The following is a 16,543-nucleotide window of genomic DNA, read 5'->3' on the forward strand; positions in this document are numbered from 1 at the left end:
GAAAAACAATAAAGTCCCCAAAGACTGATAGATTTGGCTATCTAAAACCTTAGCATGTCAATAAGAGCAGCAAAACAACTAAAAATAATGAAACATGGGGACATATTCACAACCAATATGCCAAAGGTTGACATAATATTCTTATTAGAAAAAGATATTATTTCACCAAAGAAGGACCAAAAAAAAAAAAAAAATGAAGTCATCTAAGGAAAAATAGACATAAGATACAGTGGGCAATTCCCAAAGGAGGAAATACAAATGACAAATAAACATGTGAAAATATTCAGCCTTACTTCTGATCAAGAAATTCCAAGGAAAACAGCAATGAGATACTGTTTTTCACCGATCAAATTAGCAAAAATTAAAAATACTCTGTTCTTGCAAAGGTACAATGGGCAGAGCTTGCTTTAACCCAACTGATGGGAATATAAATCAGTAAGACCTTTCTGGAAAATAGTTTGGCAGTATGTATCATGAGCCTTAAAATGTTCCTGAGTTTTGTCTCAGAAATTTCCACTTCTGGTGAATCTGGACTATACATAATCTACAGCGTGGAGAGGGCTTCACGCATAAGATATTTACTGCAACATTAGTTGTAAGAGTAGAAAAAAGATCAAGCTAGAGCTTGCAGTTGGACAGGAAAGCCCCACCACTTCCTGGCTCTAATGGCACATGATGGTGTAAGGGTCTAAGCTCTTCCCTGCTCTGTTTTGTGTTCAGTTTTGCCAATCCACCACGCAGAGTTCACAGGCCAGTTTTCCAAGTTAAAGTGATGGACCTGTTTTTCACATTTAGATTTTTTGAAGGGTCATATTACCTCTCCATAAAGATCATTAGGTATTTGAGGAAGAATTAAAATAGGGGAATGGAGGGAAATCTGGTTGGGGAGAGCTACAATGGACTTGGTAGTTATTTGAATTGAAAAGGAAGAGATGAAATGATAAGTTCTGTTATGTGCAGAAAGAGAGAGAACACTCCTGAGGGGAAATTGGAGAGTAATTTGAAACATTTCACAAAAGTTGCTGAAATGTCAGAGCAAAAAGTAAACCCTGACCTCTAATGAACTTAGAAAGTGAAATAGCCTGAAATTTGAACCCACGTGCAAGTGAATAATTAAGCTCCTTTGGGCTCTCTCTGCTCCCTGTCTGTGTATCTGTGATAGTACAAACCTCCATTTTAGCACGTTTGCAAATCTGCCTAGTCCACAAAGTACTCATCTCCAAAGAAGAAGGTATTGCATTGGGCTTTACAACCTCATCCTTTAGCCGCAGTGTGGCACACCCATTTGCTAAGTGACTGAGTTCATATTTTGTAAGTCCTTCAAAGGATAACTTTCCAGAGTATTATTTAACATAAAGGTTTTCTTTCAAACAGGATTACCAAACCAATAACAATGACCAAGCAGTGGTTGAAATCTGTATCACACGAATCACAACAGCCATCAGAGAAACAGAGTCGATTGAAAAGCACGCAAAGGCCCTTGTGGGGCTCTGGGACTCCTGCCTGGAACACAACCTGAGACCGTCCGGGAAAGACGAAGACACTCCCCACGGAAAAATCGCGTCTGATATCATGAGTTGCATTTTACAGGTACGTCAGTGTTCAGCATCATGCTATTTGAGACCGGCTTGGCAGCTTAGGTGAACACGTGGTGTCTCTGAACCATGAGCCAATGTTTCTGTAGCATTCAGATGCTGTAAAAAGACACCACAAACCATCAATAGCTAAGCTGAGCAGGCTGGTGATTAATAAACCGAGAAGGTTGTACTGAGCCCCTACTGTATGCAAGACACACTGAGGGGAATTCAAAGTAACACCACAGCAAGCCCTAATCTATTTGGAGAGATAAGACGTGTACATATAAAAAGCTAACAGTAAAGCACTGTGTGTCCAGATCTAAATGAGGAATATTGGAAAATTCAGAAAAGGAGACCTCTTTCATCCAAGGAGACCAAAGAGGGGGTGGAGTCTGAGTTGAGGGGCAGTGAGCTTGGAATATGTGGAGAGAAGTGGCTAAGTCATTTTTAAGTACATTTCTATACTGTGAATTTTCCATTATAATAATATTTGCCTGTTCTGACCATGTTTAAATTCTTTCCTTTGGCATAAACATGAATTTGGAATTTTGGCTCCGCCACGAACTAATTATGTAAAATTAAAACGTTGGACAAGTCACATAACTTCTAAGCCACAGTCTCCTCCCTATAAAATGCAGATGAAGTGACATTGTCTGTGACAAATTTTACCAACCAGTAATGTTGATAGTTGTTTCTTTAAAAAGAATTCTGTGGTCAAATAAGTTGGGAAACATTGAATTCAGTTTTTCCCTTTTGAGCTGTCACAATGTTTCATAGCACATTAAAGGCTCTGAAAAGTCCTGCAATAAAGAAAACTGGTTAACTTTGTTTAGAACAGCATTTTTCAGTCTGATTTGACCATGTAACTTCCTTCCCCATCTTACCCCAACACAACGTTTATGAACATCCCTCAGAACTAGTGTTCTACTGAGCATAGGTCAGGAAATTCCAGCTATGTTAAAGTGTTTGGCACTGTGTGTAGCAGCTAATATTAGCTTCCTTCTGTTTTTTTCTCACAGTTGTCTATGTTTAACTGGAGCATATTTATTGCATTTTGTCTGCTCAGTTCCGGGACTGGTCAACTGAACAAAAGAGTCTACACACACTATCATACTGTTTTTCCTTTGTCCCCAGGGTTAGAGATGGGAGGGGAGGAAATGGGTATTTCAGCGAAATTAATGGAAGATTAATGCTGTTGGATATAACAACAAAGACCTAACACACCTTTTCTTCATTGATTGTTCTTTTATTTTTATCTTGAGTATTTATTAATTTTAAAATTTTATTTTTTATACAATTTTTAAAGGTTACACTCCATTTATAGTTATTACAAAATATTGGCTATATTCCCTGTGTTATAGAATACATCCTTGAGCCTATCTTTCACTCAATAGTTTATACATCCCACTCCCCTACCCCTATGTCGCCCCTCCTCCCCTCCACTGGCAACCACTAGTTTGTTGATTATTCTTGACTATGTTATTGACATACATCAGAAACCTAGATTATTTCACTCCAAAGTGCCACTCCACAGACATTCAGACAGAAACTCATAAATCAGCCCTATTCTCCAGCTCCCCCTGTGATTTCAAAACCACTGATCTAGATTCCAGCAGCACTGTCCAACAGAAATACAATGCAAGCTGCAAACATGAGCCACATATGGAATTTAAAATTTTCTAATAGCCATATTAAAAAGAGGTGAAAACAGATGAAATTGATTTGATATTATATTTTCCTTAACCCAATATATCCAAAATGTTATTATTTCAACATGTAATCAGCGTAAAAATTAATGAGATGTTTTACTTGTTTTGTATACTAAGTCTCATAAATCCATTGTGTGTGTTAGCATGTCTTACTTTGCACTGGTCACAATTCAGGGGCTCAGTAGGTTCACTCGGCTCCTGTGTTAGTACAGTTCTAGAGAGTCTGGAAGGCTTTCTGGATGGAGATCGAATTTGGAAGGGTTATGGGCAATTATCGGGAATTTTACCAGGTAGGAAAAGTGGAGTGAGAGAACATTCCAAGTAGACAAAACAGATTGTACAAAAGTCCAGATTTCTGAAATGAGACCCAGATCAGAGAACTAAGCAGGCTGCCCTTCCAAAATGCCCCAAAGTCTAACATAAAGGGATGTTTCATTCTGGGTAAGGCATTATGTCTCCTACTTTAAAAAGGGGATGGTGGGGAGCAAATAAAAACGTGAAACTCACTGCTGATCAATGAGAATGAGTTTGTAAGATTGCTGAGAGCAGGGCCCTGAGGACAAGCACTGACATTTTGGGAAAGGACAGAGAAAAGGGCTAAGGGTTAGGCGTCTTGGTTGAGAGGGACAAGTGAGTCACAGAAGTGGGCGATTCCAGCCTGTAGGGCCAGTGTGGTCACAGGGCGTCCATTGTGTGCCCTCTGAGCAGGCACAAGGTGTAATAATGGAAGATGGAAAGCCCTAAATGTAAACTTGCCTTTTTCAGAGCAAAGTGCAGCAATTTGTCCAGGCTACCCCTAGGGGTGTGGTCCCAGAAAGTCATTTCCCACGAACCAAAGGCAAGGCTGTGGTTGCAGCTTTGGCATTTAGCTTTCAATCAGATTTTAAGGGGAACATTTTGGCCTGCGGTAAATATTGAAAAGAAGATTTTGTCCTACTTGTAAAATAGGTTCTTGTGGGAAACAAGTAGAAATCCAGATGACTCATATTCTGTTTTGTTTTTTCAGTGAAATAAAACAGTAGGTCAACTTTAAAGTCAACCACTTAACATTTTTAGCTACACACACACAAAGATTCCCTCTCCACCCACTTTACCTCCCAAGATAAGCAATCCCAGCCTCACACTACCTGATCAAGCAAGGGCCCACCAGTTCTTCTGCCCGTATTCTTAGCCATTTTTTTTTTTTCTGGCCACTTAGCTGTCATTGGAAGCTAAATATGTTCACACACACACAAGAAAAAACCTTTTTTTTTTTTCCTAAATTTCCTTTTTCAACCTACACTCAAACCTACTTCAGATGACCATTCCTATTCTACTTTTAATAATTAGTGGTTATACTGACTTCTTTCTTTTCTTGGTCCTAACTGTATGAACTTGCCACATTTACCTCAAAATAGTTTTAAAATTTTCAGAATTCACCTTCTATACCTTCCTCAATACAGAATCTGTACACGCGTGAGGCATGCACTTGTGAGTTCTGGTTTCTTTTGTGGTGGGTGATACTATCCTGCCATCCCACCCTGTGTCCTTAGACATCTGTAAAATGAAGGATGAATCAGGTGAGCTCTCAGATCACCTCCTAGTCTGAAATTCTGACTCCCTTAGGAGATGCTGAGAGGTAGAAGAACAAAAGGCTTTAGAGCTTGAGGGCCTTAGAATCAGATACTCTTGGTCTCGTATCAGTGAGAGATTGGCAGGTTATTTCATCTCTCTAAGCCTCTGTTCTGCCATCTGTAAAATGGGCATAACAATACTTGCTGCTCACGAAGAACAATTTTATTATAAAAGCAATCTCCATTTGTGATCCAGCCACTATCTGGAAGTACCTATTTCAAACCACAGCCTCCTCTGACCAGGGTTCTATATGGAGTTGGCCAATGCTTATTTCTTTGCCTGTAGAAAAATCCTGAAAGAGAAGATACCCCTCTCCCCCTCCACAAAGCACATTACATTCTAGGATAAATCCAAACCTGAAGAGGGTTGAAGAAAATAAACATGCACCTCAAAGGGGTTGTAATTACTGACATAACTGATGGGCTAGAATGAAATTCTAGAGAACTGACAGACCAACCACCATGATGTTGAGAGCCAATGCCTAGTTTTCTCCTCAGTACAAGTTACAGTGGTTTCAGCCTCTTCCCCAACCAACCAAATCACTTAGCAGAGCTAATGCCAAGTAAGCTCTGCCTTTTATCTCTTCCTCCACATCTTCTCACACTGTTGATGATCATTTGAAGAGGGAGATAGCCAAAGAGGGGAGGAGGGAAGAACTGAAATAGCCACCAAATTCACTGTGGGAAAATCCGAAAGTATCTGTTTTTCCTTCTTTATAGAAGGACCCCCCACTGTCCATTCACCTTGATTCCACACTTCAGTTTTCTTATTTCCTCTTCCCCAGTTAATGCTGCATGAAGATTCAAAATCTGTCCCTGGCTGGCATGCAAAATGCCTTGGGCAATTTTGAGAGCATTTCCTTTTCAGCTCTCAGAGGCAGGACTGGTCATGTTCATCTAGAAGTTTATTCAGTAGGCAATCCCAGCTCTACCATTTACTGTCAGGGTGATCTTGGGCATTTCATCTTTCTGTGCCCTAATTTCCTCATCTATAAAATGCAGATAAGCGTAGCTGCCTCATGAGTTTGTTGTGAGGATTAGATGGATAGACATTAAAAAATAGACGTAAAATATTTAAGACACAGGAAGTGCTGTATGAGGATTAGCTCTGGTTGGTATTGTCATCATTATCATCGTCTGCAGGAAACTCTAAGATAGCATCAGCACTTTGTCATTTAATTATTTATTTTAGCCATTGTTCAGTGCCTGTCTCCCCCTGCCCAAAATAGAAGCTTAGTTTTATTCACTGATGTGGTCCCATCACCTAGAACAGTGAATGGCACATAGTAGGTGCTCAAGATAATATTTGCTGAATGAATTAATTAATGGACAAATGAACACATGAGTAGCTCAGGAGACCTGACTGCCCTCTGGCTTTTGTACTAGCCGTGCTTCACCCCAGAGCGGGCCCCAGTACCAGTTCCTCACTTAATGCCGCATAAGACAGGGGCATGAAATGGGAGGAGATTGGGACACCCCCCTGCCCCCCAGGTTCCTGAGACCCACTCCCTTATTGCCTGTCAGAAAATACACTGGGAAAACTTAGGTGGATGCCATTTAGATTTTATATATAGCCATGCTGCTAAGAACCAAGCATTTTATATATAAATCCAAAATTTGATTATCTGATCCATGATGGGGGATGAAAAACAATAAAATAACCATTTTAATATATGGCATTTAATATTTCTTGAGATTACTCTTTTACGGCTCTTAGTTGAATTCAAGGCCTGAGACCAAAGAGCTTTTTAGTTGCTATCACCTCAGATATCTATCTCTTTTACTTAGCTTTATTCTTTTCAATTATAAGACACTGGGAAACCTTCCCAAAGTGCATTTTCCAAAGGAAAATCTCCACCAAGAGCTCAAATTGGTGCTAATCTAGTAAAGAAATATAATTCTTGGCATCTGTAGAACAAAGCCCTCTTGTTTTGCTTCTACTGCTGGATATAACTGTCCCTGTGAGCAAGTCTTTATTGCTACCCTGTACTTCACTGAATTGTTCCCTGAGTATTGAGTATTGAATTGTGTGTAAGAAGATACACATGCCATCATGCTCACATCTGCATGGAGGGGCAAGATCTAGCATAAGCTCTGGCATTAACAGTTGCTGTTAAAGTGGTTTATTTGTACGAGCAATCACAGGGACTTTCTCTGCATATATACCATTAGCATTCCTGGGATCCAAATAATCATACAGATAAAATAATTTCAGGGGCCTGAGATCTGCTGCATTAGCAAATCCTTTTGCTTCACCTGAGAGCAAAGCTCAGCCATTGGAAGGAGGTCCATAGGACCCATGTTTGCCCAGCCTCACCTAGGCCTACCAACCCCTCACTCATATCCTGTTGCTGTCAGTAGTGCCCATGGCCTCTTGAAACACTAGGAACTGTCTAGATGCTGTTTAGAGATTGAGAGCCTTTGGTGGGAATTCCTTGGTGTTTATATGAACTATTTGCTATTTGCTTAATGTTTCATTTCTCTTGTCATTTGAGAGATTTCCAGATGGCATATGTGGGAGGAAAACAGAAAAATTGAGTGTGTTAAAGTTTTGTTTTGTTTTGTTTTTTAATAATGATATTATACATTTAAAATTTTTTTAATAATTTTCACTTGGAACCACACTTCAAAGACTTCAATAGCTGCCCACTATTTTTCCCTAGGACATCTAGAATTGTTGTAAAAAATATATGACCAAATTGGTTAAGACAGCCTATTCTTTCATTGTTGCTGGCAAGGGTTAGCTCATTCCCAAGGTTTAAAAACATTAGTTGCTGTGAATATGATTTTCACTGATCTTTTACTATGCCTGTCTGTGTTCACAATTAGTAGGAAACACTTGAGTTGTACTTCCAATGCCACCATCGTGGTTTCTCAGAAAGTTACAGGTAAATATGCTTAGAGACATTTTCCTCCAATGGAAGACGTATGCTTCTCTAGCTGCAAGTTGTTTTGGCTAAAGACAGAGAAGATAAAGTAACTGGGGCATGATATTCTTTGTTGGAAAGCTCTGAGAAGAATTGTGTGATTGTGTTCTACTCTCAGAACTAGAGCTTTGGCAGCCATGACAGGGACGAAGATATGTCATGTAAAAGGTAAACTAGCAAAAATCTACAGACTATGGAGAGATTGGGGCAACCCAAGAAATTGGTAGGTGAGACTGAAGCGTTTGGGAAATACTCTGTTCAAATTGAGGTACAACTTAAATGTAACCTCAAGGGAGCGGGCATAGAATAAGATGATAACGGAGAAAATCGACAAATCAATCGGCCTTCCTAAACACCACATGTCTGAAGTGTATGTCAACAGAAAGAGGATGCTCATTGTGGGGTCATTATTTTGGCACATTTACTCAGCACTGTCTGGGGTGTGAAGGGTGGGTGGAGACTTAATCTGACGGAGAGGAAAGTTCCAATCACCAGAGATGGGGATTTGGCTGTAGGGCGGGACTGTTAGGTTTCACCATGGCCTAGATGAAATAGCCCTCAAGATATTCCTTTGCTCTGATCTGCTCTTGTGCCCATGAGTGAACATTCTGGTTAGTAATCTGGCTCCTGATTTCCTCATGGTGTGAAAGGGTCTGACCTGAAGAGACTGTCACTGTGAGAGAGTAAGTTGGCATACCTGATCATGCACCAGCCTTTTGGAAATCCCTCAGTGTGACTTTCCCTCAGGGGACGCAAACAGTTCTGTAAGGCCTGGCCAAGTACACGTGCAGACTTCTAATGCTGAAGGGCGGGAAGCAGCCGGCCTCCCAGGGATGCCCCAGGGCTCAGCACTCCAGTAATGGCCCAGTCTAATCAGGCACAGTTAAATTACCAGGAGGGGAGACACTCTAGATAAAGCCTGATCTGAGGGAAGTCTGGCTGCAGGCCCTGGTTCTGAGAGTTAGATGGTGTTAGGAACTCTAAGAAGGGGAGGACAGAGACCTACTGAGTGGAACTGATAGATAAACACATGATTTGCCACCAAGGAATAGGGTCAGAGCTTTCATCATGGCTGACTTCATGGTGAGACATCAGCTTAGGTTGTTGAATACCTATTTTCTCTGCTCAGGAGTCAGACTGATTCTTGAACCTGAAAAATGGGTGGAACTACAGGAATGGATTATGGATTTATCAGGTCTATTTTTGTTTCTAGGGACTGGGAAGAAAAAAAGTTTAAGCACAAGAGACTTAATTGGCTCACTTAGAAAAATTTAGGGATAGAACTGGCCTCAGGCACAGCCTAATACATGGGGCTCAGACGATGCCACCAGGTTTCTCTTAACTTGTCTCAGATAGATCCATGTTGCCTTGAATCTCATACAGATCCTCTCCTACTGAGGTCACAAAATGGCAGCTACTCTTGATCTTCCATTCTCAGCAGTTTGAATATGACAGAAGAGAGAGAGTCTCTTTCACAGAGCCCTTAAATGGCTCCTCCATTATAATTGGGTAACTTGCCCATCCCTGAACTTATCATTTGGAAATGTGATTCTCTGGTTGGTCAACGTCTGAGTCATTTGACCACCCGTGAAGCTAAGGGTGTAAATGCCTTCATTAGAAGTACCTGGGAGGTGGCCGTGGAAGTCCTATTTGGTAAGGAGTGTGTAACAACTCACCTGCCCAGTCAACTAGCCCTGAAAATGGATGGCACTGGAGGCCATTGCTGGCAGTTGGTGACCCAAGCAAGAAGGTGGGAGCGAGCAGGCCCTTTCCCAACCCCCTCACCCACCCTTCCTTCTTCCCACCACATTGTGTTCCCAATCATAACTATCACTATAGATTTGTATTTTCTTCATTAGTTATTCAACTTGACAAACGCTTATTGAACACCTGCCATAAACCTAGAATAGTGGGAGGTATTAGAGGGGATAATCTATGGGTAGAAAGATAGAAGCACTTTTCACATGAACAGTCAGAGAAAAACAACCACTTTTTATTTCTAATGTAATAATGTAACGTTGAACAAATTGTGCACTGTGCAACTTTTGCTTTATAGTTAGCCTAAGGGGTGGGGTTGATGGTTAGAATGGTTAATGGTGGGGAAGACATATCATTCATTTGTAAGAAAACAATTTGTATTTTCCAAATAGTATTCCCTAATTAGGTAATTGAATGCTGATAGCACTATTGTATATGTAAGGATATTGATGTTCAGTCACAAAGTACATCAAAAAGAGAATTATTTCAGGATCCAGAATTCCTTTAGTTTTAGTCTTATGTTCATTCATCTTTTTCCTTCCGAATCTCAGTCAAAACTTTAGTTTTTAACATACAGTCAGGAAGCAACTGATTAAACATTCCTTAGATTTTTTTTTTTCTCAAGTATAAATCTAAGTTATTCCTCTCATCAGTGACTCCTGATCACCCTAAAGATCAATTCCAAACTCCTAAGCATGGTGCCAGACCTTTCATAATCAAGCCTCTGTTTACCTCTCCAGTCCCCTCTCTCACCTCCTACCCCAGTTTTCCTATGTGTACCCCACATCATCCATACTGAACTATTTACTGTTCCTCAGATGCACAAGTTCTCTCACCTCTCTGCTTTCACACACACTTTTCCTTTTGTCCACTCCTTTCCTAGCTATCTCCCAGCCATTTCCTCTTCATCCACCAGGTCTCAGCGAAGACATCACCTCCTCCAGGAAGTCTTCCTTGACACCCCCCTTCAGACTGGATTAAGTGCTCCATTTTTGCTCCCTTATCCCCCTGCACGTTCCTTATCATGGCCCTCATCAGCCTATGCTATTAAGCGCCTGTTTGCCTCGAAGTCTCCCTAACAAGAACAAGAGTTCCCAGAGTTCCCAAATACAAGGAAAATAAGGTGGGCCCTGTGTTTTCACAGCTGCACTCTGAGAGCTTAGCTCAATAAATATTTTTCGGATGAATGAATAAATGAATAAAGAATAAACCACTTATTATTTGTTGATTTCTTATATTTCCTCAGAATTATAACCGGCCCCCTGTGATGGCATTAGCCATCCCCATTGCAGTGAAATTCCTTCACAGAGGCAACAAGGAACTGTGCAGGAATATGTCCAACTACCTGTCCCTGGCTGCAATTACCAAGGCAGACCTCCTGGCCGATCACACAGAGGTTATAGTAAAGAGCATACTCCAAGGTATGGTGCAAAGGCTGAGCTTGGGGATGTGTTTTAACAATCATTTTAAAGTATTTTCATGAAGCAGTTATGGTTTGTGGAAAGTAAGACTTTGAGTATTGAGAGGTACGTTAGATTCTCTGCTTGGCCACTAGGTGGCTGGGGAACATGGATAAGGTTACTTGAGCTGGCTGAGTCGGGGTCTCTTCACCAGGCAGATGAATTCTTTGGACTCATTAGATGAGTCGCATGCTTCCTTTCAACGCTTTGTGTCTCATTTGGAGAACTGTGTTTTCCGTGCTTCTGGTAATCTTGTCCAACTATCAACTGTGCAGAACCTGTCTGTACTAAGTGGAATGTGTCCCACTGCTGTCAGTGGCAGATGGAAAAGCTCTTCATCCTTTGTTTTCCAAAAGCACAAAATGCTAGATACACCAGAGAATGTGTAAAGACTTCTTAAATGTGAACACGATTTGGGACTGATTTATAATTGTGTTAAATACTACCATAAAGTATCAAATCAGGACATCTCTGTTAATGCTTTCATATTTGTATGAAAGAGATCAAGTTAGTGCAGTCAGAATATTCTCTTTTCTTGTATTTTTTCCTTTGGTTTTAGATCTATCAGAAACCTTTTTTTTTTTGGTTTGGGATCAAAGAACAATATATGGTGTTATTTGATAGGTACCCAAATGTCCCCAGCCCTCATTAATATAAATGTCTGAGGTCCATGAGTATCTTGGCCCACATTTGACTGCCACAGGCCCACATGCTCAAATGGAGCATCAGCCCTCTGGAAAGTGCTCCCAGACCAAGTATTTCTGAAAGTCCCCAGTATTCTCTTCTTGGCACAGCATAGTCTGGTGATGCCCATCTCTACCACCCTGAGCCCAGCAAACTCTGTGGACTGCTACCATGGAGGCCCCAGGAATGGACTTGCCCCACACTGTCCTGCCTGGAATGGCAGTCTCTGTCCCTTTGTGCTGTCACCCCTGAAGTTTCAGAAGCCACCAGTCCTCAGTCCACTGTGGTAGGATGGGGAAGAGAACCTGTCTTTCCCCTTAGTGTTAGACTTTGGTAGAGAGCCAGAGCAAGGTTGCTTGGCTCCCAGTGTCAAAGTATGGTACTGAGTTCGCAGTAGAATTTTATCTGAAACTCTCTCTTTCTTCCCTGGACTCAACTATCCACCCAAGAGTCAGGCTAGTAACAAATTAGTCCACCAGTTCTCAAAATTCCTACAGCCCACCAAGGACCAAGATTTTGTTCACCATACCAGACATTCCCAAGAAGAGTTCTTAGTACCCGCCCCCAACCCTGGACATCTGACCAGCCACCCCAGTGGTCTGCCAGATGACCAGTTTGTCTGAACCCCAATCATGACAGTGGAAGTTTATCACTCTACATGTGCTCCCTTCTGAAGACTTGTCATTGATATTACTAGTACATATTATTACTAGTACAATTCAATTAGGATTGAATTGCTAATTTCTCTTTATGCATGATCCTAAATTTGCTAAAAGTCCAGGAAAGCAATTATGCTTTTTTCACCACCTTGACTACATATTTGGTACAGATTTTATAGAAATTACAAACACACACGCCACACATTTTAAAACCATGATAGTTAGACTTGCAAGTAACTGATTTATGAGGGGAAAAAAATGGAATTGTCTCTTTGCACCTGCCAAGAACTTAACTCATGTATTTGTTTTGTTTTGTTGAAATGCACTTTCAATGACAAAGAAACCTTTTGAAATGCAAAATACGCTTTCTGAATTAACTGCAAGTATTTAAAATAAGCAAATGATTTAGTTTATTTGATCTGGCACTATGAAAATCATCATAAAATAAATGAAAATTTAACCTATAAAAGGTTGGGACTAAATATTTCAGGGTTAGATTTTTAGGACTGATGTGTCTGTAAAACTCTGCAATCACTCACATAAGCCTATCAAACTCTGAGTTGCAAAACGGAAGGGATCTTGGTGTCTCTGAGTAGTAAGTTTCCTGCTCTGCAAATCTTTGTCATATATCCCCTGCAAAACAGCCTTAGGAGGCATCATTGGGATTTCTTTTTTCTTTACATATAGTTTTCTCCCCTTTAGATTTTCCTCCTTGATTTATATTATCCTAATCCTTATTCTCCCATTTTTCTACTTCTGCAGAAAATGCTAAAGTGTTAGAGTTATTTGATTTGATCTGTTTTTATAAGACTAGAATTGTAAAATTGTAGAGTCTTAAGTTGATTCAGCTCAGTTACCCAGGCAGTGCTTGAATCCCCACAAAATTGTCATCCATTCAATGATAACAATAATAATTATAATAACAGTAATAACTACAATGGCTAGAATTTATTTCATGCTCTCTTTATGCCAAATGCTGTACTAAGCATCTTATACTGGTTAAATCATTTAATCCCCACAAGAATTCCATAGCAGAAGTCCTATTATTATCCCATTTTACCAATTAGTTATATCTTAAGTAACAGAAACCCAGGTATAAATAGCTTGATGATGATGATGATGAAGAAGAGGAAGAGAAGAAGGAGGAGGAGGCACTCCTTACTGGCACACATGACTAAAAAATGCATGAGTGTATCAGACTTCCCATATGGATTGCTTCAGGACTCAAATGTGGTCCCAAAAAGTCATTACTCTGTTCTGCTTCCTGTGGATTGGTTTCACTTTCATGTTTCATGTAATGGGCCTCTCTCATCATGAGAGCTCACATGAGCTCACATCATCATGAATACCAGTTAAGAAAAAGAAACTCCATATCCAGTCTTATTGTCTCTGTTTGACCACATGCCCATTTCTGAACCAATCCATCATTGTTGCCGCGGGATACAGTACTTCAACTGGCCGGACTAGGGTCATGAGCCACCCTCAGAGCAGGAGTTGATAGTAAACTGCAGCAGAACCACATGGATGAGGAGTAGATAACCCGAAAATTCAGGACTGTAGCCAACAGTGTTGTAAATTAATACTGGGTACCAAAAAATAGCCTTATGTAAATATTTACTTTTATCCCTTTATACGTCTTAAGAGATTCAGTTCATTTCTTTGGCATGCCAAGATCTAACTGATAATGATCCTCCATTTCAATATATCTCCAATTCTTCCAAGGTTCTTGTCATCTGTAAATTTTATGAACAGAACCACTCTATCTTCATTTTAAAACACTAATGAAAAGGTAGACCCGATGGGACCAGGCAAGCCTTGTGGTGTACCAGTGGCAACTAACCCCTTACCCTTGGTTGATGTTATTCCATTGATCATATTTTTTCAATTGTGTTATATACATGTCTATCCCTAATTCCAAACCAAATGCATCCTTTAAGCTTTAATCAATCATGAGAGACTGTCAAATGGGGTTAAATATTTATCCCTGAAGGCTAGTTCCAAGCCAATGTTTTACTACTTCCCATTATTAATGATCGTATATGAATAATACTATTTACTTTTACATTAAATGTAAATATGAATTCATTTATTCAAATTGCTTAGACTCCATTTGTCTGTTTTGTATTCTTTGAATTCTCCCAGTGAGAAGGAAATTCTGAAAGTCCTTCTTTTTGGAGAAAGGATTAAAGGCATGAGCAGAATGTTGTCTTGATTTGTATTAATTCTTGAGCGCTAAGGAGATAGAGAACCTGAATGTCCCTATATCTAATAAGACAGTTCTGTCAGTATTTTTAAATCAACCCACCAAAAAAAAAAAAAGCCTGTCACATTTAGTATTATATGCAAATTAGAACAAATATGCAAGGAGTAATTACAGTCTTATCTAAACTTTTTCATATAATTAAAAGAGAAGATAGGGAGGGTGGGAGGGAGATGCAAGAGGGAGGAGATATGGGGATATACGTATATGTATAACTGATTCACTTTGTTATAAAGCAGAAACTAACACACCATTGTAAAGCAATTATACTCCAATAAAGATGAAAAAAAAGCATTATGGGAATGTATGGGCACAGATTTTTGTATAACAATATTAATGAAACTACAAAACAGAACCTAAAATACTGCTTTAATGAGTACGTGCACAATATCTTGAAGGTGAATCACAGTACAGTTTCCCTTTTATTCTGCTTGCTTAGTAGTTTACACATGTTATTATATATGCCTGCCTGTACTTAGTTGTGTTGACAATAAATTAATGTGGTAATTAAAAAAAAAAAAAGTACATTCTCCAGCTAATTCTATAAGGCTGGTATAGCCATGATATCAATACCAAAGGACAATATAAGAAAGGAAAATATAGACCCATCCTAATTATAAACAGAGATGCACAAATCACAAAAATTTTAGCAAAATGATTCTAGCAATGCATAAAGAAAATAATAGTTAACATTCGTTGAGTTCTTGCTCTGTACCAGGTACTATCTTTTTTTTTTTTTAATTTTATTTATTTATTTATTTATTTATGGCTGTGTTGGGTCTTCGTTTCTGTGCGAGGGCTTTCTCTAGTTGTGGCAAGTGGGGACCACTCTTCATCGCGGTGCGTGGGCCTCTCACTATCGCAGCCTCTCTTGTTGCGGGGCACAGGCTCCAGACGCACAGGCTCAGTAGTTGTGGCTCACGGGCCTAGTCGCTCCGCGGCATGTGGGATCTTCCCAGACCAGGGCTCGAACCCGTGTCCCCTGCATTGGCAGGCAGATTCTCAACCACTGCGCCACCAGGGAAGCTCCCAGGTACTAGTCTTTTAACTCATATAATTCTCCTAATAGCTTATGAGGGAGGAACTATTGTTATCCTCATTTTATAAAAGTTATCCCAGGAATTCAAGGATGACAATATTCAAGATGTAATTCTCCACAGTAAAAGACTAAAAGGGAAAAAAGTCATTTGATCAGTAAAAGCATCTCATAAAATTCAGTATCCATTCATGAAAGAAAGAAAGAATGCAACCTAGGAATTTTGGAGAACTTCCTGAAACATTAAGAAGATATAATATATATATGTATATAATTATTATATATATAATTAAGATTATAATTAAGATATATATATATCCTTTCCTTTTGTAAAATTCAAAGTCTGTTCATGATTAAAAAAAAAAAAAACCTCTCAGCAAACTAACAATAGAAGGGAACATCCTTAATCTAATAAAGGATATCTGCAAAATCCTACATCTAAAATCATACTTAATGAGGAAATGTTGAATGCTTTCCCATTGAATTAAAAAGATAAGACAAGGATGTCCCTTGGGTAATTAATTTGTTTTCTGCTTAAATCATATCAGGGCAATTTAATATTTTGTAACATCAGAACCTTTTCAGAGTGGGAGATTTGTTTTTCAGTGGTCCTGAATAATTCTTCAGACTTGTTCTTTGCTATGTGAAGATGCTTTTTTAAACCTGTCCAGTACTGGAATATAAAAGCACAACCAATGCTTAGTGCAGCATGAGTTAGCATATCTTTCACCTAGGAAGTTGACAATATTATTGGTGATCCCTAAAATGAGGGTATCACCAACTGTAAGGGATTATTTGAGAGCCTATAGGGAAACCCTTTCCAAATTTTTATTTGGAACTCTGATGCAATGCACACCACT

The 16,543-nt window shown here is 39.6% G+C and overlaps 1 protein-coding gene across 6 annotated transcripts in view; it reads left to right on the forward strand.

The window, feature by feature from the left end:
- VEPH1 (ventricular zone expressed PH domain containing 1) overlaps positions 1 to 16,543 on the forward strand; it is a 144,388-nt gene that overhangs the window by 37,488 nt on the left and 90,357 nt on the right. For all 6 annotated transcript variants that reach the window (XM_082394381.1, XM_082394379.1, XM_082394383.1 and 3 more), the window contains exons 3-4: positions 1,375 to 1,590; positions 10,831 to 11,005. In XM_082394381.1, the coding sequence (XP_082250507.1) occupies positions 1,375 to 1,590; positions 10,831 to 11,005 (391 nt within the window). The remainder of the gene's footprint in view (positions 1 to 1,374; positions 1,591 to 10,830; positions 11,006 to 16,543) is intronic.

Source organism: Balaenoptera borealis, assembly GCF_965194805.1.
Source record: "Balaenoptera borealis genome assembly, chromosome: 5".
In the NCBI taxonomy this organism is placed as follows: Eukaryota; Metazoa; Chordata; class Mammalia; order Artiodactyla; family Balaenopteridae; genus Balaenoptera; species Balaenoptera borealis.